The following is a 26,678-nucleotide window of genomic DNA, read 5'->3' as shown; positions in this document are numbered from 1 at the left end:
TTAGTTAGACTAAGATGTCAGTTCTACTGGCTTTTTATTTAAAATGAGACAAACAGATAAGTGTTGTACACCTTTGATGTATTAGATATAATAAACGTTGGGTAATTACATATTTATTGTAGAGGTAATTAATTTTACATTGAATTGATTGTAATGCTGTTAACGTATTATCCACAGTATAAAAGCTGTTTCAGAGGCCTTTCTGGTCTTTTGAACAGAAATATAGGATATCTGTGATCAACCTCATTCAACCACTATATGCACTAACTTGCAATTGTTTTCACGCTTTGAAAATTTCTTAGCTAGGTGAGAGGCCTGTGAGCTATGGAGACCACAGTGTCATATGATAAAAAATATATTCAGTGTTATCAACGATATTATCAACATGTGGCAGGGCTGAAATTGTTTGAAATGTGGCCATAAGCAAAAGAAATGTTCAAAACTAGATCACAGTAAGGCTGGTCATTAACAATATACTCATTTTGTTGTCACACCCTATGGAGTTAAACAATTCCAAAAGTTTTCTCCCAGCTAAAGTTGATATTTTTGCTCAGTTAATATTAAACTGTCCACAGTGGAGTTTCAAAAATTCAAGAGTAAGCTGAGAGGCAATTTGGGCATTGTTGGTTGCTGTAGCAAAATATGGAATTGAAAAGGTAGGGCTAATTAAACTACCACTATACATAACATAACATACTGTTAGGGTATCTGTAGTAGTGGTAATAGTTGTATTTCATATTTGTATAGTAATGCCACAATTAGCTAATTACAATTTACAGTTTTTTGTTAATGATGTTACATTCTCAGCAATTCCATGCTCACTTAAAGCTGATCCATGACAAATGGTCAACAATTGCAATGCTGCACTTATAATATTCATAAAATCAATTATTCATTCATTTAAAGGCCCCAAACACCCCCACATGTGTTTTTAGTTATTTTGGTTCATTTAGACCTCTGCTCATGTTGAAAACTATGCTGGGGCGTACATAGGTTCATAGTATTCCTTGAACTAAATAAAACACTGAAGTTGTAATTTGTCCCACCCTAATAGATGAGGGAGATGTCAATCGAACAGTCTGCACACACCCACTCAGACAGAGAAGAGCTCTAATCAGCCAAAATAAGTACCATAAGGACCATAGGTGAACAGGGCCTTAAAGAATAAATAAATCCCAATCATAAAAATAGCAGCCTTTCTCTTAATTCACAGAAATTATACAAATGTAACCACTACTGCTGTACACTGCTTTTGATGCACAAACCCAAGTCACTCACCATTCTCCCAGGAATTCCCATACTTCCTCTGTCACCCTATTGACCAATGCAACATCAGAAGGAACAGGGGTCAATAAGAAGGTTAGACTGAAGACTGAAGTGAACTCTTAACGGGATACCTTGACATGTAGACTTATAGGCTCTTTGTCATTTTCAAGACACTACTTGAATCTAATCTCATCTAATTAAATAGAATCTAATTTGTATCATATTTCACAGATACATTATAAGAACAGCAGTTGGTACACATCACTATCATTATTGAACCTAATGAGTGCTACTAATGAGAAAGAGATGCTAACACTCATTATACAGAGTTTGTTAAAGTTCTAATGCCATGGTATCCATTTAAGGGATAGAATCATGTGTATTGAGAGGGCTTAGTCAGTTACTGTAACCATGCCATGCATAATGTTGAGACTAGAGACAAGCATTCCATGATACTGTGATATAAAAAAAACACTTTGATGCAGCCATGCCCAACCCAAGACTCCTGATAAATTTGAGATGTTTGGAATCATATTGCAAAGTGAGTATCAACTATTCCTTACGTCATTTGAGGCAGTGGTTGGTGGACATGACGAAAACTCTACTCTGACACTTATTCAGTCTAAGGCCCTGCTCCATAGCTTTATGAACACTTGTCCACCCTGGAACTCCTTTCACACTACGCCAGATAACCATAAACTTGAGTGCTGTCAAAATAACTTAGATGAGGACATCTATTTCTAAAGCCTTTTAATCCACCGCCCTCTGCCCTCAGCAGCTCTATCAGTGTCTGAAGACCAGGCTAATGACAGCTGTTTAAAGACTCACTGCTGGAGGAAGTCATGGAAATAAGGAGAGTTGTAGGGCCTTAGAGGGATAAAGCCAGTTTAACAGGTCAGGGCTGCGCTCTAAGTCATAATGTTCAGCAATTGGGAACACCTACCTGATTTCCTGATAATTAACTCACAACATACATCATGGACCTCTTCAAGTCTGAGAGATATTCAATGTTATCATAAATATTCACAGCTCAATAAAAGGAATCTGCAATTTCCTGAACTGAAAGCCAATAAACAATTCTTCATTTTAAATCCGACATACAGCCTGAAACAATGCACAAACAAAAGCCACGTTTCCACTGCAGGAACTTTCCCCAGGGACTAGGAACCTTTGGAGGAGCAGCAAGTGGTTTTTTAGTGGGTCTTTAGACGGTGGTGGAAACGCAGACAACAATGGGCTGAAGGAACCTTTTAGTTCCTTGAAAAGTAGTTCCTGGGAATAAGACACACTACATCAGTGTTTTCAGGAATGCTTTGTTAGTCCTGGTTTGGTGACACCTGTGGTTACCATACTTTGCTACCATTAAATAATACAGATCCCACAATTCTGCTTGAAGTAACACTTGTATTAGCCACTGGGGGCAGAAAACACCCAGAGAGGCTACTCTGGATTTCAACACTGGCATTTGTCTTTTGCATCACGTCCAGTATGTGCATGCATTATTTCCTGTGAATCCCTTTTTTGTACACAATTTGAATGCTGTGTGGTAAAGGTGGACTTCATGAATTAAAACTACTGAATATAGAGGTAAATACAGAATGTAAATACACTGAATGGCAATTTCTGTAGAAATGCTGGCCAGGAATAGTATCAAAATTGTGGTCTGAAAAAGAGTTAAAGTTGCTAGGTTAAAGTTTTACTAGCAGTCCTAGCAGTATTTTTCACCACCATCTCTCTCCTCTCTCCTTCTGTCGCTTTCAGCAGGTATTTCTGCCTCCGGAGCTGATGTAATAGAAACTCCATCACTCAGTGTTGAAGCCAGTGCAAATTGCTGCTAGATACATGGCCCTAAGAAACTAACTAACTCAACTTTTCAGTCGTGGTACATCAGATGCACTGGCGGCTGTCTTTAGCATGTGGCATATTTTTTAAACCCTTTAAATTCTATCAGGCTATGGCTGAGCTCTTTGAAGCCCTGTCCAAGGTCTTGATTTAAACCAAGGCCTTGGGGAGAATCTGGCACCACCAAAAATGTTCTTTTTCCAGAACTGGGCTCTTTTCACAGTGCCTAACATGATTATTTGCTGTAACCACAAAATTCAATCTTCATAAAAGTAGGTCTTATAGCCATGAGACAAATTGAGTGTTTTGTAAAACCTCATTCATTTCATGTGTTGCACTACATTCCACAGACAGAAACCTGATCGCTGCTGCACGATTCCTCCTGCTGTATGTCCCAAACATGTTTCTAATCATTTTTTTCCTGCCTGAAAAGATAGGTAGCAGGTAGGCTGTTTTTCCTGTACCGACATACACACATACACTTACACACGAACATTAGTGTCCATCTTTCCTTTGTAGCGCTTGTCACTCTCTCGTGTGGTTTTCAGATTTATTAGGGCCTTGGTAGTCTCCCATTCACTGGTGTCCCCCCCCACACACACACACACAGACACACACACTGTCACTCGAGCTGACAAACACACTGAAGTCAAAAGGACTTATGCAGGTCCTTAGCGGTGCAATATCAAGGTGTCTGAGGCATATTTACAGCCTTACTGAGCCTCAGCTGGACAGTGTGTGTGTGTGTGTTTAACATGAGGAGGGAACAATGTGTTTATTATCCATCCATCATATCAGTGGGGACTACCGCCTTTGGTTATAAAGACCTATAACGTCACATTCTGAAATAACCACATTCTATGAAAAACATTGCTCCCTTTTCCATTCTTACAGGTCTTCTTTCCAAAAACCACATCCTTCCGCCCTCATTCAGTCAAAGAAAACTTGTGATTTAATTTCCTGCTGCTCGACTGGTATAATCAATCACAAATCCTGGAAGGAATCTCATCCTCGATTTGACAGACACAAACTGTCAGTGAAACTCACGGCAAAGGAACAAAACATGGGGCCAGTCTCTGCTTGAGACTGTTTTGAGGACCTGTTTTACAAATGAGCTTGTCAGAACAAAATGAAAGAAAAAGAAGCAGATTAATACCATTACATACAAGGTGTAGCAAAAATAGGGACATAATTTTAATTAAAACAACCAATAGGCCATGGCACAATCAGCCAACAGCTCAAGGTCTTATGAATAGATAGTGTTATGGTTTTAAAGCTATAAGCACTAAGTTCCACTGCTGTACAGACATCTCTGAGGTTTCTGAACTGAGAAGTGATCATAGAAATAATATAGCACTAATTTTAATTCCATGATGAATGTATCTGTAACACATTTGAGTTCTAACAAGCCTTTGATGGATGGTAAAGTGCAGAGGGTTCAAGTTGAATGCAACCCTCTTTCCTTTACATTCATACAAAACTCATTAGCAGACAGTAATCTTGCCTAGATTACATTTTTTATCTACATAATGAGGAAACATTTATTTAGCGAATCTACAAAATCATTCGTAGAAAAGGTTTCAGTCGTAGTCATCTGGACACTGTTTTCAGTGACGTTTCGGCTTCCATCCGGAAGTCATTTTCAATTGTGAAAAAATGGAACGGGAACTCAGAAATTTAAGCTACTCTGTGTTACATAAGCCCTGCCCTCAGGGAGGAGTCTACCTGAGTATCTGTTGATTAGCTAGTTTCTAAGTAGAGAGAAGGGTTGGTTTGAATGGGGTGTCAAGGAAGCCATTTTTTGTGAAAAAAGAAAACCCCTCTTTGAGCAGAAATGGTGGTCTGAGATTCAATCTGCCCAAAGTCAGTGTACTAGCACCTTGGTCACGCCAATCATATGCTAATCATGTACTTAACAGTGATGAGGGAGGTGCAGCCAGAAAACATTAGGCCTGATTACTGATTACTGGGCCATCATGGAAACAGTTAGGTCAGTTTCAGGTGAAACTAGCTAATCAACAGATACTCAGGTAGACTCCTTCCTGAGGGCAGGGCTTATGTAACACAGAGTAGCTTAAATTTCTGAGTTCCCGTTCCATTTTTTCACAATTGAGAATGACTTCCGGATGGGAGCCGAAACGTCTTGATTCTGAAAACAGTGTCCAGATGACTACGACTGAAACCTTTTCTACATTAGAACACTCCTGGACGAATGAGGGACTACACCATCCTACAAAGTCATTCAAAATCACTGCCTGTTAAAATATAAATATTCACACTTCAATATTTGACCAACACCGCTATCTTTTCCTAACCACCAAGTGTTTCAGTAGTCTAAACCTGATGTGAACCCCGGTCTCTGGTGACAATATCCTGTTCTTTAAAGTGAGACTATTTAACTTCATGCCACTAGTGCCAATTACAAGATAATGGTGCATTAATTTCCCTTCATTTCCCCAGACTGTCTTGAGTCAGTTGTTTTAAAGACGTGTGAGGGAAGCTACTTTGATGCAATGTGTGTTTTTCTATGCTGTAATATCACCTGGCCTTAGTTTTGCTAGGGCCAGCTCCCCCACTCAAGGCCCCTATCATGTCAGTAGTAGTACTGTGCTTTGGGGATGCATATTCCCAAACAAATTTTAAAAGAACTTACGACAAACCAGTTGGCTCACATTACACCTGAAGCTTTCATAGCTCCTGGAGTTTGGGGGCATGGGGGCAGTTGCCTGTTTGGTAATCCAGCCTTTGGGCATAGTTATCCATCCTAATATTAAATGCTATGTTAGGCTATGAATAGTTGTGGGGTATAGGGACCACAGATGGGCCTGTGTGGTGCCTGTTTGCCTTCCTGTACCCTGGATGCTGGTTCTATGCTCAGCAGTCCTGTCTTGACCCCACCCAGACCTTGATACATGGATTATGTTTTTGCCTTCATTCTTTAGCCTTGTCCACCTACAGTATCTCTCTACATTCTCTGATTCTACTCAGTCACATTTGTGTGTGTGTGTGTGTTAGTATGGTATCATCTGTGGGGGTATACGTGTGTGTGTGCATATGTATGTTTATGTGTGTTTTCTACATATGGCATGTATTGTATATGTGTATTATGTACTGTATATACATATTGTGCATGTGCATTCACAGATATATATGTGTATATGTTGTATGTATGTATATACAATTTACCTTCCTCTGTTGCAAAGATGTCATTGAGTAATCTGACTGAGAATGAGTGGAATGGAACCACAGGCAGGAAACAACAATGTGCTAACATTAGCCACCATAAGCTACCATACCAGACCAAGTAAGGCTTTAGCAGCAAAACCACTGATTGTATTGAATTTTCGCAAGTGTGCGTTTTATTGCTTATAAATTAAACTTTTCATTTGTTCAGTTTTTTATTAGTTATTTGTACAGAAATACTGCATCATTTCTTTCTTCAAAAGTTACATAGGCTTGTTGTAATGTGTGACTAGCATGTTAACTTTTCCACTAGTTTCTACTAGATAGCTCAACAAATTGACTGTAATTTTACACAGCAATATGTAGCTAAAGTTTGCAGCAGATAGCATTAGCTACCATAAGCTACTGGTCATCCCAGAACAAGTAAGACCAGTAGCAAGTATTGCTTATGAATTCAACCTTTCATTTGTAAGTCGGAGTTTGTGTTATTTCTTCATTCAAAAGTTGCACAGCCTCGCATTAATCAATGCAGCAAGTATATTTCCTCCAAAACAAATTTAGCAAAGCAAATTAGAAGGATATAAATGTATTTTGTTGAAGACAGAATTGTTTAAGGATATGTGTACACTAATTTAACAAATGTCCTGGAAACAGATATGGCTGTCATCTAATAACAGCTGAATATATTTAATTTCACTATATCCATTATCATTAAAACTCATTTGAAAATCCAAATAAAGACAACTACTCAGTAGAGAGCAGGCGGAGAGATCAATACTGCAGTGATCACTATTTACACATGCAAATACTGTATATAGGGACACACAAAGACACAAGTTAAAAAGACAGTTACCGGAAAGCCTGCTCGTCCAGGAGGACCCTGAAAAAGGGGTGAGAGAAAATTGGTACAAAAAGGAAAGAGTAAATTTTACAGATAAAGTCCACATAATGAAAGATACCTGCACTGAACCAGGCCAGAATAAAATTAATTGGAGAGACTAGAGGTAGTTACTATCTTGCTTGAATATGTTTTATTTTGGCCTTTTCAGCTCAGTGACAGCACACAGAAAGAAGATTGCTTTTGCAGTAACATACCTCTTTAAATTTTGGTCAACAGTCATTCCGTGAATCATATTATAATCATATATATATCATAAGATTTTTCTGAACATGAAAGAACAAACAGTTTCTTCATTTCACAAAGACGTTTTGGGAGAACGCATGCTGAAAGTCCTTATGTTTCCGGTTGACAAACCTGATTTAAAAGGACAAGGAACTAGAATACAACAACTTTCAGTTATGTCCAGGTTTTAAGCAAAAGAAGGAGCACATTGTCAAAGGTCAAGTGAGTTTTGTTTTCATTGAGCGAACAGAACACAAATCAGTGCTTCTTGTGTGAGCAGCTCTTAAGTAAAGGGTGGAATGCTAATTGGTTTGAAGTCAAAACAGGAATTGACATTTTCCAAAAAGGCATTGGCGCTTTGCTGAGGAAAATGATAACTGCCTGCTCTTGAATGCTGGCATGTCATCAATATTCCTCCATGAGAAGTCCAGTGAGAGTGCTGCACTTCCCAGAGAGAGTGAGTGTGTTTGTGTGTGTGTGTGTTTGTGTGTGTGTGTGTGTGTGTGTGTGTGTGTGTGAGCTGGAAGTCATTCCTCTCACATCAATAATCCTAGATGGAAGGAACGTCATACATTTATCTGAGCTCTTGCTTATTGGCTTTGATGATTTAATATAAATGTCTATTAAATGCTGCTGTGTTGTGAATTAATTTTGTGGAGTGGCTTGATGGTGCATTGTGACAAATGATATCTAACTTTAAGGAATATTCTGCTGAAAATCTCTTGAGACTAAATGTCAAAATGTGGCTCTAAAAAGTTGGTAGCTTGCTTCTTTGCAGAGTACAGCAACTGCAGTCACATTAGCTTTACATCAATCAGCAGTACGGCAAAGAAGAAAGATTGACATTAATAATAGTATGAAAACATTATTTCTGTTAAAAAAAGAAACGTAGAGCAACAGAGTGGTGAGTATGACATGACTGCTGTTGTGCTGAAATTCCCCTCAATGTGTTTTTTTACACGCCACCTTTTATATGAGAATTTACATATTTACATATTGACTGGTTGTTAATCCAGCCTTGTGTGCAATCTATGCATTTAGTTATGTTGGGATTCAGATAGGGTAGGTTTGGTGATTAGAAAAATATCGAAGATAGTTATAAATATTAATAAAAATATTAATATTATCAAAAGTGTTAAATTTGATTAATAATTATGGGGCACCACCCTGGGATCAGGGACCATTAACCAAATGTGAAAAACAGTCTCAAAGGTGGCTGTCCACTTAGAAATGCTGATTAGCATAAAGTACTATCTTACATTAATAAGTGGGGAGTGAAGGGTGAATCCGAGCACTGACCATCACAACCAGCTGTTATTGCAACACATACACAAAATAACCACAGGCAACTGCTCTTTAAAGTTACAATAGAGTTTATTTAACCTTAGCACTGATCAATAATCAATAACTTCAGCCAATAACCACTATCATCTACTCTAAACACAATAAGCATACAACAATCAGCAATCTGGTAAAGTGTGTGTGTGAATAAAAAGGTGTGGGTGTGTGCGTGTGGAACAATAGATAGGGGGAGAGCGAGGAAGATGGCGGACGTGACCACATGGGTAGTCGTCACGCACAGATCCAAATTGGTGGGTAGGCCAGCGAAACTCAAACAAAGGGGGAGAGCCAAAATGGAGGATGAACTATTTGTCCTCAAGATGGTGTGGAGCATAGCTAGTTATGCCACCACGCTATCTGGGTTATATGAGATGTGTGCGTATATGTAGGTGTAAACGTGTCTGGGTTAGTGAAGAGGAGAGAGAAAGAAAAGCACACAGAGTAAGGTACAAGAGCTCTTAAATGCCGTGGTAAAACACAATAGCTGTCCCTTTATCACACTGGAACCCGGCAGCAAACTTTCATTCAGCAGCCATGTTACTTGACTTTGGTCTGATAAAGCACAGTTATTAGCTTCCACAGTGGCTAAAACTAACATAGTTAAACTGCCCAATACACAATGGAACGTGCTAAACATGAAAACACACAGCAGAAACATAACATGGCGGTCTGTTACCTTCCACAATAATGCAAAGCACTATTCACAACAAATGAAGTTTAGATGAAATAACACAGTTATAAAATCTCTCTGCCCAGACACAAACCTCTTACTTGAGATCGCTCTTTAATGCAATTTAATGCGTCAGTTCGTTTGGATTATCCGGCAGAGTCCTCTCAGGCTCGGATGCTGATGTAGCTGGGTCCTGCGCTGTCGGCGGAATCAACGACGAGACTGTTCCTTTGGGCGGCAGCGGAGAGAAGCAGCAGTTGACTTTTAGTGGGGAGAGAGTGGAGCTCAGTGGTTATCCTCTCCGTGAAGAAAAATAGTAAATCCATATCTTCCTTCTGTAGGCAAATATTATTATATGCAGTATAACAATCGGGATCCAAAAAGTGTTTCAGCAAACACAGAACAGTTTGTTGCTTGTCCAGTTACTTAAGACCTTCCTAGAGGAGTTCACGGAGGCATTGGTGTTTGGGCAGACATCTGAGTCTATGTCTGGGCAGACTTTTAACTAATCTAGGCATATTTACATATCATACATTGCACACACAATCCAACATTGCAGACAGACAAGTCATTAACCTGAGTGCAGTCCTTTGATTGAGTCATTGATGGCACCATTGAATCACAAAAAACCCCAAAACTAAATAAGGAGTGAGTCCAAATTGTCCTGTAACATCCGCATGTCATTGTACATTACGTGTGTTACCTCTCTATGATGGGTAGATTAAGAATGAATCTCTATGTTTTTATGGCCTACGGAAATTGAGGTTGCATTGCCAAGACTATACGAATGACCAAGATGGCGGTGCGTGTACATCGCGAGGCTCAGTGTCTCACAAGTAAGTGCTTTGAGTGGCTGGTCCTGGCACACCTAAAGGACTTCTTCCCACACTGGACCCATACCATTTTGCCTACCGCAGCAATATGAGCACAGAGGATGCAGTCTCCATGGCACTGCACTCTGTACTCACACACTTGGACAATAAGAACACTTATGCATGAATGCTGTTTGTTGACTTCAGCTCTGCATTCAACACTGTCATCCCTGCCAAGTTAATCACCAAACTTGGAAACCTGGGCATTAACACCTCCATCTGCAATTGGATTATGGACTTCTTGACAAACAGACCTCAGCTTGTTAGGTCAGGCCACAACTGCGCCACCACCATCACACTCAACACTGGCGTACCACAGGGCTGTGTGCTGAGCCCCTTCCTCTACTCCCTCTTCACACTCGACTGCAGGCCTGCGCATGGATCTAACGCCATCATCAAGTTTGCAGACGATACTATGGTGATTGGTCTCATCAGCAACAATGATGAGACTGCCTACAGGGAGGAGGTCCAGCACCTGGCCACATGGTGTACAGACAATAACTTGCTCCTTAACACCTCCAAGACAAAGGAGCTCATTGTGGACTTCAGGAAGGAGAAAGGAGGCACACATGACCCCATCCACATTAACGGGATGGCTGTTGAGTGTGTCTCCAGCGTGTTCCCAAGTTCCTGGGGACCCATGTTTCGGAGAACCTGTCTTGGACCACCAACACCTCCTGCCTGGTCAAGAAGGCTAACCAGCACCTCTTCTTCCTGAGGATACTGAAAAAGAACCAACTGTCCTCAGCTATCCTGGTGAACTTCTATCGCTGCACAGTAGAGAGCATCCTAACCAATTGTGTCACAGTCTGGTATGGGAACTGCTCTGCTGCGGAGCGCAAGTCACTGGAGCGGGTGGTGAAAACTGCCCAGCTCATCATAGGGAGTCCACTTCCAGCCATTGAGGACATCCAGAGGAAACGCTGTCTGCGTCGAGCCCGCAGCATTCGTAAGGACTCCTCTCACCCCGCCCAGAGACTGTTTTCTCCCCTGCCTTCCGGCAGGCACCTCAGGTGCCTCCGGACAAGGACCAGCAGACTGAGAAACAGCTTTTTTCCCAGAGCTGTCTTCTTACTGAACTCTGCCCCACGCTGATTCCACTGTCCCCTCATATACCTTAACTTTAAATGCTGCTATATTGTTTTTGCTGCTGCTAAATTAAAATTTTTTTGCTACATGTACCACATGTTCATTTGCACTACCGGACTATTTATTTATACATATACTGCATCACATGCACTCTAGTACTATGTACTGAATACTGCAATAACTCATCTACTGCACTGTTAACTATTTCTGTCCATAATTTGCACTACTTAATATTCATTGCACTACTTCCATCAGTATACTTCCGTTAATAGTAATGCCATCTGTTTATAATGTCCATAGTACCAATGTAAAATATTTTCATAATACTGTTCTATCCTGCATTTATGCACATATTTTATATCTTGCACTTGCTTATTGCACTTCTGGTTAGACCTAAACTACATTTCGTTGCCTTGTACTTGTACATGTGTAATGACAACAATGTTGAATCTAATCTAATCTAATTCAATGAAACAAGGAACATTTACTTTAACAAGATCAACTGTCTATTCTCAGATTTCAAAGAGCTAAATTACCTCTCAAAATTTAACATACTCCTAGGAGAAGGAGACAGGTCATATCTTGCTGCCCAATATATATCAGTATGCTACAACAGGGACAGGGACAGTGAATGACCTTCTCTCTCTCTCACACACACACACTCATACATTTTTTTTTGCAGTGTTCAGTTTTCACTTTTTTTATTATTATCATAATTATCATTATCATCATCATCATCATCATCATCATCATATCTTAGTTATCTGTATATATTTTAATATCACAATTATGTGATGCTGTTTATGTATGTTTTTATTTTACACATGCTTTGGCAAAGTTAACATCTGTTTCCCATGCCAATAAAGCCCAATTGAACTGAATTGAATTGAATTGTGTCCCTAAGCTTGCCCCTCGCCCTTAATTAAGAGACCCTCCACAGCCGAGTGTGACTCCACACAGAGTTTTTCCCAGAGCTGTCTTCCTACTGAACTCTGCCCCCCCGCTGATTCCACTGTCCCCTCATATACCTTAACTTAAATGCTGCTATATTGATATTGTTTTTGCTACATGTACCACATGTTCATTTGCACTACCGGACTATTTATTTATACATATACTGCATCATTTGCACTCCAGTACTATGTACTGAATACTGCATTAACTCATCTACTGCACTGTTAACTATTTCCATAAACTACTTTATATTTATTGCACTACTGTTCTGCCCAGACCAGCTCATTATTGTACATATCCATCAGTATAGTTCTGTTTATAGTAATGCCATCTGTATATAATGTCCATGCACACACTTTATATCCTGCACTTGCTTATTGCACTTCTGGTTAGACCTAAACTGCATTTCGTTGCCTTGCCCCCTGTTCTTGCCTACTTGTACATGTGTAATGACAGTAAAGTTGAATCTAATCTAATCTATTACGCCAGATGTACCTGTGGAGGTTACACAACAATGGTAGTAGTGGATTTAAAGATCTGCTCAACAAAGTGTTGACCAAGGAGCTTACTTCTCGGGTGAGGTCCTGCATGAAATCTCTTGCTAGCGGCACATATGTGATATCTTCTTTGGCGATTCCTGACAGAGTCTCTAAGCCGTGCAAGGTGTTATTGAGGAGCATGATGTTAGGAGTTAGTGCATGCTGATGGTGTGAATTGCAGTAGTGCCACAGGATTAGATGCATATCCCAATGTGTCTACTTCCTTTTGCAGTGGGGCTGCTTCTCTTTTGATTGTTAAAGCTGCCCCTCCTCCTGGGAGTAGAAATGGCTGTGGAGTTTAATCCGGTGATGGGAGTAGATCCCTTTCTCACCCCCTAGCCTAGTTGCCCCCCTGCTGGTGAGGATTTCGGTGCCTTCGAGCGCGAGGGTGACATCTTCGGGGGGTTGGATTCCAAAGATCACAACGCCATCCATGAGTTTCCTGGCAGGGTGCATTCGCATCTCCCATCTTCTGATTTCCTGCATTGTGAGGCCTCTCGTCCGGCAGTGCATGATGACATCATACCACATGTTCTCATGGAGATTATGCAGGAAATGGAGATGCTGTTACTCTTCCAGGCTTGGGGGATTGCGTCCCTGGAAGTATGCGGCTCTCAGCCACCTGTAATACTCCTGAGGGGGTACATGCTTCTTTTGCATGACAGCAAAGGCACCGATGGTGTACAGTGAGAACTCCTCCTGCAGGGTTTGACAGAGTTCCAAGTAGCAGTCTTGGGTCCCTGGCAGGAGTGTCTACATAAAAACGTGGTCGTGGTCGTTGTCGTTGTTTTCCAGATGAGCTTCAGATTCTTACATGACAATGTGTGAGGTATATCTAGAAGGCAGAGTTCCATCTCTCGGAGATAGTTGTCAATGTTCGACTTTCGACTATCCGGGTTGAATTGTTCTACGTCTCTGGCAAGGGACTTGAGTTGTTGAATGCGTAGGCCTTGTCCTCAGGGGGGACATGGGCCATCAGAGTTGTCTGAAGTTCCATAGTCACTCAGGTCGCTAAAGCAAGGAGGCACCAAACCACGTGGGGCTTGGTGGTTTTCTACCCCCCTTTGGTGTGGAGATCCTGCCCTACCAAAATGCAAGGTGTTGCAGCTAAAAACAGTAACTCTGTATCTTCCTTCTGCAGACAAAGATTGTTATGTGGAATATAACAATCTGGAACCAAGAAATGCTTCAGCAAAAACAGAGCAGTCTGTTGTTAATCCAGCGAGTTAAGACCATCCTAGAGAAATAAAAGTTCAACACTGAGCACCTCCTGTAGTAACCAGAGTTGTTGTGGCTTTGTGATGTTTCTTGTGTCTTTTTCTTTGCCACACAAAAGTCATGGTACTACGGATTAATGTCACCTTTTTTATTTGTTTGATCTCAGTATGTTGTGGACGGATAGGAGAGAAACAGAAGCTGTATCTAAGTTCTATACCACAAATGCAGTAGGTGCTATATACAAATTGTCAAAGTATACTTTTTTGTTAGTATACAAGAAATCATTTTTGTAACAGGAAATGACTGAAGGATGTTAATCAAACTGCAACTTTGGAATAACACTGCCAATTAAACTTTACAGAGTGAAAGCAAAGAAAGGAATTGGGAGAGAGCTAGAAGATATTTTTCCACTTTGTCAGCCAATTAGGAGCCTGTTTGAAAAAGACTTTTCTTCTCTTTTTTGATTGCAGGCTCATAGCCAGTCCCCTTACACCCAATATTGCAGCCAGTAGGGACAGTTGAAAAAAACTGTGTTAATGACCCTTATTGATTTAGGAACCAAAACCACACATTTTCTAGCTTGTGGGTCTTTTTGTAGGTTCTTAATTTTATACTCTGCTCTCAGCCATGTGATAGAAATTTACTTGCATCTAAGTCTTGAGGGCTCTGGGTCAGTGTGGCTGGTGCTTAGCTAGTCAGATAAGTAGTAGTGCATGATGTTGCATGGCCAGGTGCTGAGTGTAAAAATGCTGCATGTAGGTTCCTGCCTGTTAGCTACTGGGTCTTCAGGGGCTGTCTATAGGGAGCATAGGTCACCCACTCCCAGAAGGAACCCTTAATTTGAATTACATAGTAACCCTCCAACATGTGGCTCCCATTTGGCAAAGTACTGCTGAATGAATGAAGGCAGGGAGGTGTTGGGAAAGGCCAATCATAATTTGGCCATCATACGTGGGATGTATGGTCCCTTGGGTACTCCTCTGCTCCATAAGAAGTGAGTTGGGATGAATAGGAAAGAGGTTTGATTTACGCCATTCTTATTAGTGTTATTTTACCCAGAAATGTTACCCTACAATTGAACTTGAACACATACACAAAAAAGTAAACATTAGTAATTAGTCATCAGTGAATACGTTTTGTGTAGCTAAATTGAAAATATATTTCAAATGGACATTGTAAATTGTGCTTCTGTGTTTTGAGCTTTGACAGCTGACAGATTGTGAAGGACCCCTGTTGGTGTTCTGTTCAGCTTCATCAGTCAGATGGTGTTTTCCATCATCTCTGATTATTTTAAAGTGTATTACATGCACAAGGCCCATGCAAGGGCAAACAGGGCCAAGCCCCTGTGATGTGACCTGTGAACAGTCATGATCTTTTATGTTTTCAAAAGGACGCTAGCAGGCCAGTTTCAAGGGATGATCACTTTACCTTTGTGTTAGGTTACATTTTAAGGAAATAAACCTGTGAGAGAATATGTTAGCCCTGTGATGAAAAAGCAACCTGGCTATACTGTGTCCCTGCCCTTTGTGTGGTGCAAGCTGGGATGGGAACCATTCCTCTGTGAACCTGAGCAGGAATAGACAGTACAGACAATGAATGGATGAATAGCGTATTCATGAATACATGATATTTACTCATGCTTCTGTTCCATCTTAATCATAACTTCTAAGAAATCTATTCTGAGGGAATGTGTTCTTGGCAAAATTGTCTTTGTAGATCAGATTCCAAAAGGTGGAAAGCCAAATGTTTTTAAAATTTCGTAATGGGAGAGTACTCGAAGAACAAGGAGGCTCACTGACATGTTTGTCAGTGAGCATCTAATTGTAATCTCGTGCTGGCATTGTGATTGGTAATATGCTTTATCTGTAAAACAGAAGCAAGAAGAAGGGTCAGGTCAGAGCAGGATTTATAACATCTCAATTGTAGCCCTGAAATTGATTAATTTCAATGGAATTGCTGCAAACAGTGGATTCACTGGAGGTGAAGTTAATTCACTCAGTGCTTCTTTGATGAACCTTGACTCGAACCAAGAATTTGTACTGTTGACCAATTGCAAACCGTCTTGACAGTGCTGACCTTTGAGAGAACAGTATTACTATCAACTGTGTTTATCCAATTTTATACAACTATGCTCTGTCGGAGTAGAAACTACTCCACAAAAGAAATTTCATCTGGTTTGCAGTCAGTCATAAGACCAGAGTCGATGGTACAGTACATTCCCTTAAATTAGCTGTGTTAATTTACTGTCCGGTTAGCGCCAATCAGTACATCACCAAGCTTTAAGCACCACCTATTTCACCAAATTAATTTTGCTTTGTCATTTTCTGGTTGTGACTGGGCACGAAAGGTACTTTGCTAGCTTTACCTAGCTTTAACATGCTGATGACTTAACTCTGTTAACTCTTCCATTCGCTGTCTATCTCTTCTGGGAGCTTCCTATATAAAGCCACCAGTTTGTGTCTGTCTAACTGAATACAGTCAACCTATCTGTGTAAAGCCAGAAGCACAACCACAAAATCTATGCTTCTTTAGCATCAGGACCCATTTGTCAAATCTGTGCCCAATTGTTGCATACTGCGCAAGGTGCTCTGTACATCAGGATTTTCACTGTGAAATAACATCATCGTTATTTATCATTATCATCGTTATGTATCGTTATTTACAAGATCAGACACAAACATAAAAAAAAGGGAGGGTGGGGTGGGGGGTGATTTCACCTGAAATATTCAGTATGAGCTGCATGGTCAGCAACTCATTTGCATTTTCCCTGTTCTTTTCTTAATTTTACAATTTTTTAAACCTATAAACCTAAAATACTGAGCCTTTTCAAGGTATGGGTGTTTGGCATACTGTATGTCAAGCAAGTAAGAGAAGTGGAATCTGACCATGCCTTGGAGTTAAAAATGCTCAGATCCTGTGGAGATAGAAGTGTAGTGAGAGTGGAAAAACTGCCTCGTTGTCTGACCTCATGTACCTTAAAACTTCCTCGGTAAAAACTATCCCTCAAATTTTCCAGGAAGGGATGTTTGGCACCGGTGATTTTAAATCTGACACAACTGTTCAAAAGTTAAATTCATAGTGGCTAGATGTTTGGTGCAGTGTTCCTACAGAGATTCAGAAAGTTTTCCTTTTAACCAAAGGTTTGATTTAAACTATTTGCATGCATTCAACCAAAGATGTGATTTGTTTGTGCAGAGTTGCAAGGGGCTGAAGCCTATCCCAGCAATCAGTGGACGAGACCTTGGACTGGTGTATCACAGGACTGACAGACAACCATTTACAGTCACATTCACACAGGCAGTTTAGGGTTAATAATTTAGGTGGAAACCCACGCAGACATGGGGAGAACATGCAAAATTCACAAAGAAAAACCCCAGCTGGCCAGCAGATTCAAGCCCAGAGCCTTCTTGCTGTGAAGGTAACAGTGTTAACCACTGCTAACCACAATTCACACAGTAAATTCTAAAAACTGGAAGACTTAAATGATTTTGAAGAATCATAACTGTGTGGATAATTTGAAGCATAGGTTAAAACCATAAAATGTACATACAAAACATATGGATCATGACATAATATAAAGCAATATAATAAAGCAATGTATAGATTATCACTGCATCCAGACAAGACTGTCATCAGATATGTTCTAGTAGACTTTCCAGTTCATCTACTTCACACCAAAGTGTAAAAATAACCAGTCACTTTACCACATGCAGGTCACACAAGGCGTCTGGTGTACTTACTGGAGGTCCTGTAAGACAACGACAAAGAGAAAGAGAGAAAATATTTATAGTTTATGACAACATACGTTACATACAGACTGTCTGAATACCTTAAATGTCCTGCTTATGATTGGTTCATAGTGTATTAAATACTGTGAACAGGGCCAGATTAACCTAGAGTAAAAATGATCAGTGGGGCCCGATTCCACCCCTAATTATCTAGGGCCTTGGTACAGATGCCCAGTTGATAATCTAGCCGTTACTGTGAAGCTGAAGCAAACTAAACATGTTTCAAAAATATTCTCTGCAGTTTCTATGTATTTCTTTTGTTCAAGAGGAAAGCAGAAATGTACACTTTGAAGAACACTCAAAAATCACATTTCAAAGACAGATCATTACTCACTAATGTGTTTAATCTATTTCCTCAAACAACAACAAGACACTAGGAATTATTCCCCAGACAGCCAGGCTAGGCCGTGTTTCCAAAGACACATCATGTTCAATCATTGAAGCATAAACTGCAGTATTAATTTCAGGGGTCTCGATCATCTGAAAAGCTCCATGTGCTGTCCCCTGAGATACAGTGAGGCCAGAAACTTGAAACCATTTCACTGCCCTGGCTCTGTTGGCAATAATCTGCCCACCAATCAATCCTGGGATTGATTGGAAGTAAAAAGCGAAAGCGAGGGAGATGCCAGATGATATATGTATTGTTCCTCAAAGAATTTCCACCACGCCCAGTCTAAATGAATGCAAGACATTTGGCCCAAGCAGCAAGACCTTTTTCATTCAGGCACACGGTCCAACTCCCAGTAAGAACCAGGGTTAAACCGATAAATCACTTTTCCTGTGTCTGCTGCTCATATTGGCCATTTATAAGAAATCATATATAAGAAATCATTGTCAGTCACTGCATATGGATGTAATGATTAGTTATTGTTTGTAGAATCCATCAGTACTACATTGTCAGCTACTTTGGCATGATTCTACTAAGTCTAAATGATTGCATTTTTTATCATTCTTATCTTGATTCCGTGGAGTGTTTTAGTGTCCCGTTATGGTCTAAATCATTGGTACCCAACTGTTGTTATTAAATACCCCTAAAATCAAGTAAGTCTCCTTGTGACCCCTCATCAGAGGTTATGATGTACATCTTGTTCACACATACGTTTTTGGGCCTATCTGGCATATTTGCATTGAGTACATAATTTACATACTCCATGCTCCAATTGGTTATTTTCTCACGTTGCCACCTTACTGGCACGCAACAAAGTAGTGCATTATTTGAACAATGTGTTTTCACACATAATTTTTCTCATTTGAGTTCCGAGGCTTATTAAAGTTATATAGTAGAAATGGGAAGCTGTTGACTGTAACCGTCAGCTTTTCCTCCACTTGTTTAAGTACTTTGATGTGGAGTAAAAGTACTTCAAATGTACGTTTAACTGGCGTAGAAAACAACTGTGGTTCACTTCACAAGGAAATGGAAACAAGTGCTGATGAAATATGTTCTTATTTTTGCCCAAGCTGGCCTTGACCTAATGATGGAATGTCTTGGTTCTCTTTCCTCTTCCAAAATCTAGGTGTCACTTTCGACCAGGTATTGACTCTTAACTTGTTTCTCCCAGCTGAGGAACACTGCTAAACTTATGCCCATTGTGTTTCAGCTGAGATTGAAATCATTCACAATTTCATGTATACCTGTCTATACATCTTCACCTTTCATAGCGGGCATTCAGACTGAAAACAGCCCTGCTTTAAAACAACACAGGGGCACGCGTTGGTGTGGACGTGTTGTTTAAGGTACCGGTGAGACAATGAAATCAGATCCAGGAAGACAAGTTTATTTGTAATACTCAGAGACAGAATTTTTACAACTATCGAAAGTTAAGTTACTGATTGCGAGGTAAACAGTAGATATGAGATATGGTCTAGACCTGCTCTACAGGAAAAGTGCAATGAGATAACTTCTGTTATGAATTGGAGCTATATAAATATAATTTAATTTAATTCACGTTATAAAGTATTCCAGGAAGAAGGTCTCAGTCTTCGCCGCCGGCCTCCAGAAGGTCTCAGTCTTCGCCTGTAACCTTCCTCCTGTGGCACCGGCATTCCGCCAGGCCTCCAGCCCCGTACCTGTCCAGCCCCCGGGCCGTCCGCCCAAAGTAGAAATGGGAAGCTGTTGACTGCAACAATATAGAGCCGTGTATATTATATATAATAGGCATTAGTGTGGAGTTTGTCGAGGCTGCAGCTCCAATTAAGGACTCTGGTGTAATCTCCTCTGCATTTTAGATTCTAAGGGGAGTTAGGCCAATAAATAAGTAGATAAATAAATTATTCTGAAATAAAAATAAATAAACATTGGTGTCTGGTCAAAAATCACCTCCTAGGTTAGAGACCACTTGTCTAATTGCTGTTTAACAAGCTTTTCTACACTAACCATCAAATCCCAAGGAAAAGAGAATATTTGCAATTATTTGCATGAATATTGTAGTTTTGTTCCAAAACCAAAGGTAACAGCATTGGTATCACGTTTGGTGGAGCCCTTTAATTTTGTGAATTCTTCCTCTATGAAAGACTAAAACGTCATGTAAATATATTGAGTAGCTTGGTTTATTAGTATCTCCAGACAGCGAAAACCAGAATCAGAATTCTACCCTGTTTGGTAGTTCAAACTGTACCAGGCTCAGAAACTCTCATCAAAAACATATGGGAGCGACAGACGACCAGGCCCAGCCCATGGCTCACACTCAGCCCTGTAAAATAGATGTTTCTAAAAAACCATCATGCTTGACCTTTTCACAGGACAATGAGAGAGCCGAGAGTCATCCGACAAAATCAATTACTGCTGAATCCAGACAGAGGTCACTAACGGTGTTGTTACGTCAATCACAGCAAGGTGGGGAAAACAACTAATGACAAATCTCTTCAGTGAAATGTCAAATCAAATCCCCTGGCTTATCTTCTATCGAAGCAAATTCAATTCAGTGGGGCTTTACTGGCATGGGAAACAGACGTTTACATTGCCAAAGCAAGTGTGAAATAAAAATATGTACATAAACAGAAGAATTGTGCTGTTAAAAAATATTTATACAGATAAGTTAAAAAAAGATTAATTAATTAATAAAAAACCGTAGACTTAAAAAAAACAAATACAAATAAGTGAGAACTATAAAAACACTGCAACAATTTTATTTATTTATTTATTAATGAGCGTAAATTTGCGTGTGTGTGTGTGAACGTATGTCCTGCACCGGTGATTCTAGGATCAGACCTTTAGGAGGGCTCAGCCCCTAATGAGAATGTGACATATAACAATCTTGACTTCACTATCTGTCAGGGCCAGAAGGATAATAATTCAGGCCTGGAATCTAATGTCAATCCAGGGCATTCACAACAGACCACATATACGATAAGCGTTTTGTTGAAATATTTTTCTGTTTACTGTTTATGCCAGTAACATATCGTTTACTTTTAATATCCTAAATAGTTAACAGCCAAGTATCTTCAGTTTCAAGAGTTAGTCAAATGCACTTCCATAATTAAGGCAACAGAAATAAATATTCATATATATCATTTTTGAGTGTTTGTTTTGCACCTGGTATTTCCTCAGAGCTCTGACTGGACTTATGTTTATCATCATGAAGCTCTGGTAGCTCTGAGTAACTAGAGATACTTCCACCTGACAGAAAATGCATACACATAGCATGATTAAGTTTTTTTAAACACCAACACCATGTCCCTTGCTCATGAAGATGTCTGTAATTTTACAGTATTTCATAGCACTTTTCTCCCAGGCTTTTCTCCTTTTAATGCGCTCCCTCTCAGCACTATCTTTTCTCTTTCTCTTGTTCTCTCTTTCTCATGTGCTGTCCATTTTTTCTCCACACTGCTCGGCCACGCGCACTCCATGCACTGACTGAGCATTGTGTTGATGTGTACATGTATGTGACCAATCACGTGTGATGACAGAGATCATACCATCAGGTTAAAAGTAGGTGGGGGGGCTGACGGTCTACAGTTCTGAGACTGTAGCTGCCATGTGCTGTTTTTCATTTAGCATTTTTAACACTGGCCTGACACTCCAGGCCCATCAGGGAATTCTCCAGATGACCAGTCCGGGTCTGCTATCTGTCCACATTCTCAACTGGTTCTTCCTGCTCTTGCTGCCTCTCTCTCTGTCCTCTTTCTCTCCATGCTCTTTTCTCCCTCTTTGCACTGACAATCACACACAAACATACTGTACATTTTGTGATGTTTTAATTTTGTCTGATATTGTTTTCGTGCACTAGCTGTATCTGTGTTTTAATTTTTTGCATCGACTCGCCTTCTGTTGCTGTCTCTTAGTCAGGTCATCACTGTAAATAAGAATTGGTTCTCCTTCTCACTTGAGAAACAGAACGATAGCAATAGTAGTAGTCAGTACAATGGTAATATTAGTGGATAGAGTACATGTCTCCATGGAATACATATCAAATTATTATTCAGTATTGTAAATGTATAGATTAGTTAGTAGGTGTTTTTAACATTTGTCTCAATATACAGGTTCATTTTGATTGTTTTTAATGTGTTCATTTCATTTGGCTGCTGGAATATTCAGCTGAAGAGTGGAAACACTGAATTCATGAAATCTATCAAAGACGTTGATGTAATCATGTTGACATAAACATGGTGTCAAAATTATTTGATCACTCACTGTCCTCCAGGATATATTGAAGTCATGGTGCCCCCTATAAAATTATGGTGTGGTATAAAGGATACCTTTGCCGTCAGATCTCACCAGTTAAACAGGGTAAATCATACATTTGGTTAAGATTAGATCAAACCCTGGGCATAACTGATAGAGAGCTATATATCTGTGCTATTTATATACACCCAGTACATTCTCCTTATTTTGACATTAAGACATTTTTGAAACTCTCCACTCAGAAAAAGCCTATTTCCAGGCCCAGGGAAGCATGCTTCTAACTGGAGATCTGAATGGACGAACAGGAATTGAACCTGATGTCATCCACCCACTGGGCAACAACCATGTGATTGGTCAGTCTCCCCTGTTTACCACACCAACCATCACCCATCAGAACAACCTTGACTGGAATAAATCAAAGTGGCAGGGAGGTAGTCCATCTCTGTCGGGCCTTAGGCCCGTACATTGTTAAAGGTAGGTTCAAAGGGGACTCTTTAGGGAGATTCACATGCTCCACAGCTCTTGGGTCTAGTGTAGTGGACTATGCAATCACTGACATGGACCCCTCCACTATCAGTGCATTCACTGTCTGACAGCAATACCCTCTTTCAGACCACAACCAAATAAATGTGTTCTTTAAACTCTCAGGTCAAATGAGTGACACAAAAAGGGAACCCAGTAAGCTGTATAAATTAAATCCTACTTACAGATGGGTCCCAGACAGTGGAGACAAATTCATCATGGCCTTGAACTCACCTGATCTGACGAATGACATATCAGTATATGACCAAAATCAATATGTCCCTACCAGAGATGGTGTAAACAAGGCCATTGACAATATCAATATGATATTTCATAAGGCAGCTTTTAAAGCTGACCCTATAAAACAAAAACTGAACCCTGGCAAAATGCCAACAAATGGTTTGATCAAGAATGCAAGACCATCAGAAAAGACCTGAGAAAAATAGCAAATGAAAAACATCCCCAACCAAACAACCTAGCCATATACATTAGGTACAATGAAATTTTAAACAAATATAAACATACAATTAGGAACAAAAAATAAAATTATACACACATAAAGCATGTTGAGAATGCCATTAATCAATTCTGGGATACGTGGAACAACATGGTTTTGGGTTTGTGTTTCCTGTATTTCCTGTTTTATTTTATGTAAATAGCCTCCTTCCTTCATGTCTTGTTGTTTCACTTCCTGTCTTTGTTTGCTTTTCTCTCCAGTTTTGTTTGCCCCACCCTAATTAGTTGCACCTGTGTCTCGTTATCTCCTCTCACCTGAGTGTATTTAAGTCTGTGTCCTTCCTTTGCTCAGTTGTCAGTTCGTTATTGTATCTCTGTCAGCACCCTGTTTTCTTATACCTTGCCTGTGGATTTTGCCTGCTCACCGTTGAACTTCTTTTTCTGTTTTCAACTACTTACCTGCTGAAAGTTGCTTTTGCCCGCCAGTTCAGTGTAAGTCTTTTTGATAATAAATTATTCATCTGCACCAGTTCTACCTGCTAGTCTGCATCCTGCTTTCCTGCTTGACACACAAAAGCAACCACAACCACTACCTGTCCAAAATGGTGACATCTTGTATAAATGTATAAATACTATTAACAATATGAACAAAGCTAACTGTGAAAAGTGAAGTAACTAACTAAAGGACTAACACTGTAAGGTGATCAGGTTGGAGGTGAAGGTAATGTTAGTGTAGAGTTGACAGGAAGTAAACATGCATGACATGCAGTTCAGTAAATGGATATACGTCACACTACATTGTGCAAGTAGAGAATTTGCCCTTTTTCAATTTCATATTTGACCCTAAAGAAATCAGATGTACTGTATTCCAGAGACTGTGCTCCATCATTTCTAATGAGTTATTAAGGGAGGGTAACGGTGTGGAGTTTTAGCATCTTTTGCAACTCATTCCAGTCAATAGGAGCTGCAAACTGGAATGAGTAATGGCCAAAGTAGATGCGGACCAGGAGCAGCTTATGCAGCATAGCTCTGCTGCAGTGCGTGGGGAGGACAAGGGGTAGGTGCTGACAGGGCAGGGGTTTGGGACACTGGCAGGGAGAGTGTCTCTGTACTGATGAGAGTTTGTCTGTCAGGTGTTGGACTTGCCTGGTGAAGCTCCTTTCTCTATTCTCAGCATCGTGCTTCACTTTTGCTAACTGAGCACAGAGCACACTGTTCTCCTGTTTAAGTGCCTCTGTACTTCCTCTGAGGTCAGATGCCAAGGCCTGGTTGTCTCTCTTGAGCTGCTGGAACTCCTCTTTAAGCTGCTGCAGAGTGTTGTCTCGGGGGTCAGACAGCCTGGCTCAGCTCTTTGAATTCAGCAAAGTCCAACTCCAGCAGGACCATACTCTCGTTCAGCTGGTAGGTGGAGATGGCAGGTGTGGGAGGAGCAGAAATGAACAAGGTGGTGGGGTTCCCTACTGGGCTCACATCATCTTCACTGTCAGAGGCGACCTTGCTCCTCTTGGTGTCCACCTCAGTGGACCTCAATTTTCAACAGGGGGAATGTCTCTTCAAAGGTCTCCAGGTTGGCTTCATTCCCTTGGACCATGACCTTTCCTTTGGTGTAGTATGCAATGGTGAGCACAGGGACATGCTTGTCCTTACAGATTTTTAATCTGCCTCCTGAGCCGATGCCCTCGTTGGATACGTATGCATAATTGCTGCAGAGTATCTTTCCAGATGTAGATGGAATCAGTGAGGAATAACTTAAACTGTTTAATTGCATTTTTGCAGTACACTTCAGTTCATCCCGTGCTGGTACTTTTTAACTTTCACTCAACAGACTAATATGATCTATTTTACTATAAATGGGAAAAATCCAAAATATCATTGACTGTCAGCAATGGCCCCCAAACCACGGCTGTAGTACTCTTTCCTCACAATCTCAGGCTTTTCTTGGTCTTATTTTATTGATGTTTCAAAAATTCTTCTCAGGACAAATTTTTTTTCAACCGGATTATATGGTTCTCTAAAATTATAATTGTTTTAGTCATCTCCTTAATAATTATTTTGCTAGTGACCTGGCCAAAGGACCTTACGGAATGGGAAGAGACAAGTTGCTACCTCTATTCATTCAATAAAAAGCCTGGTGGTAGCTTTGCTGCCCAGCCTTGCAACAGTGGCCTACTTCAACAAGTACAGATTTTTCCCTTTTTTGCCACTGCTGCTGAAGTTTAACCATGCCAAAGTTCTTTTTCTCCCCACTGGACCTGAAAGGAGACCGATATTTTCAGCTTCAGTCAATATTTATATTTTTAAATATTAACAGTTAAGTTAACGGATTGTGTCACTCCAATTATTATTCTTTGCCTATTTGGTAGATAATCATGCTCTAATTTTTGGGACTACAGTTGCCATGATGTGGGGATGTAAAGTATAATTTTGCCATGGATTCAGTAAGTTATGCTGCGGGCTACAACTTGAGGCCCATTTTTTTTTAGCCTGTATTTGTTTACATTTTGGCAAATTAGCACCATTAAAAGTAGGTCAAATTAGCTATTAGCAGTTCCTGTTTGCAATGTACCTATGGAGTTATGGATTTTGACGCAAATTGCAGCAATTGGGCGCAAAGGCTGTATATCACAGCTAATGCAACTGCTGACCATGTTGAAAAGCAGGCCAAATCAGAGGGCGAAACTACAATAAACTAACTGCTATTTTTAGAACACTGGTAGTTACCCCTGCAACTCTCCTGCACCCCCACCCACCCACCCCGAGGAAGCGTGCCAGAATTTCCTCTTGTACACAAAAAATCTAAAAATCTAATGTGTAGATTTCCATAAAATTAGCTAGTTGGATATTGACATTTTAAGAAACTCTCATTAAACCACCATAACTTTATAATCCTTAAGATTGTCATGGTATTCAACCCCATTCACAATTGAAATTCTCGCACAGGATCCAAATTGCGAACCCAGGCACAGTTCAGTATTACCATGTCGGACCACTGCCTCCTTTAGCTTTTATTAAATCAATGTGCCACAAGGAATCCTCTCAGCCCACATTTAGTTTGGCTGTGCTGCTAACAGATGTCTTCATTCCTGCAGTTCCACTCCCTAAAGGGTAGGCTTAAACTGTCTCTGCATGCTAGTGTGGGGAAAGCAAACATGGAAGCAAGATTCCTGTTGCATTCTGAGCCTGCCAACACATCC

The 26,678-nt window shown here is 40.3% G+C and overlaps 1 protein-coding gene across 40 annotated transcripts in view; it reads right to left on the bottom strand.

Annotated features, from left to right (window-relative positions):
- col13a1 (collagen, type XIII, alpha 1) overlaps positions 1–26,678 on the bottom strand; it is a 174,782-nt gene that overhangs the window by 91,015 nt on the left and 57,089 nt on the right. For 34 of the 40 annotated variants that reach the window (XM_044213813.1, XM_044213798.1, XM_044213781.1 and 31 more), the window contains exons 3-5: positions 17,838–17,845; positions 7,145–7,171; positions 1,279–1,314 (exon numbers count right to left, since the gene is read on the bottom strand). In XM_044213813.1, coding sequence (XP_044069748.1) covers positions 1,279–1,314; positions 7,145–7,171; positions 17,838–17,845 — 71 coding nt within the window. The remainder of the gene's footprint in view (positions 1–1,278; positions 1,315–7,144; positions 7,172–17,837; positions 17,846–26,678) is intronic. The other 6 variants (XM_044213783.1, XM_044213791.1, XM_044213788.1 and 3 more) reach the window with 3 other exon arrangements.

Source organism: Siniperca chuatsi, linkage group LG11 (assembly GCF_020085105.1).
Source record: "Siniperca chuatsi isolate FFG_IHB_CAS linkage group LG11, ASM2008510v1, whole genome shotgun sequence".
NCBI classification, from domain to species: Eukaryota; Metazoa; Chordata; class Actinopteri; order Centrarchiformes; family Sinipercidae; genus Siniperca; species Siniperca chuatsi.
Note: the sequence above shows the minus strand (reverse complement) of the source record. Positions and strands in the feature narration are given on the sequence as shown.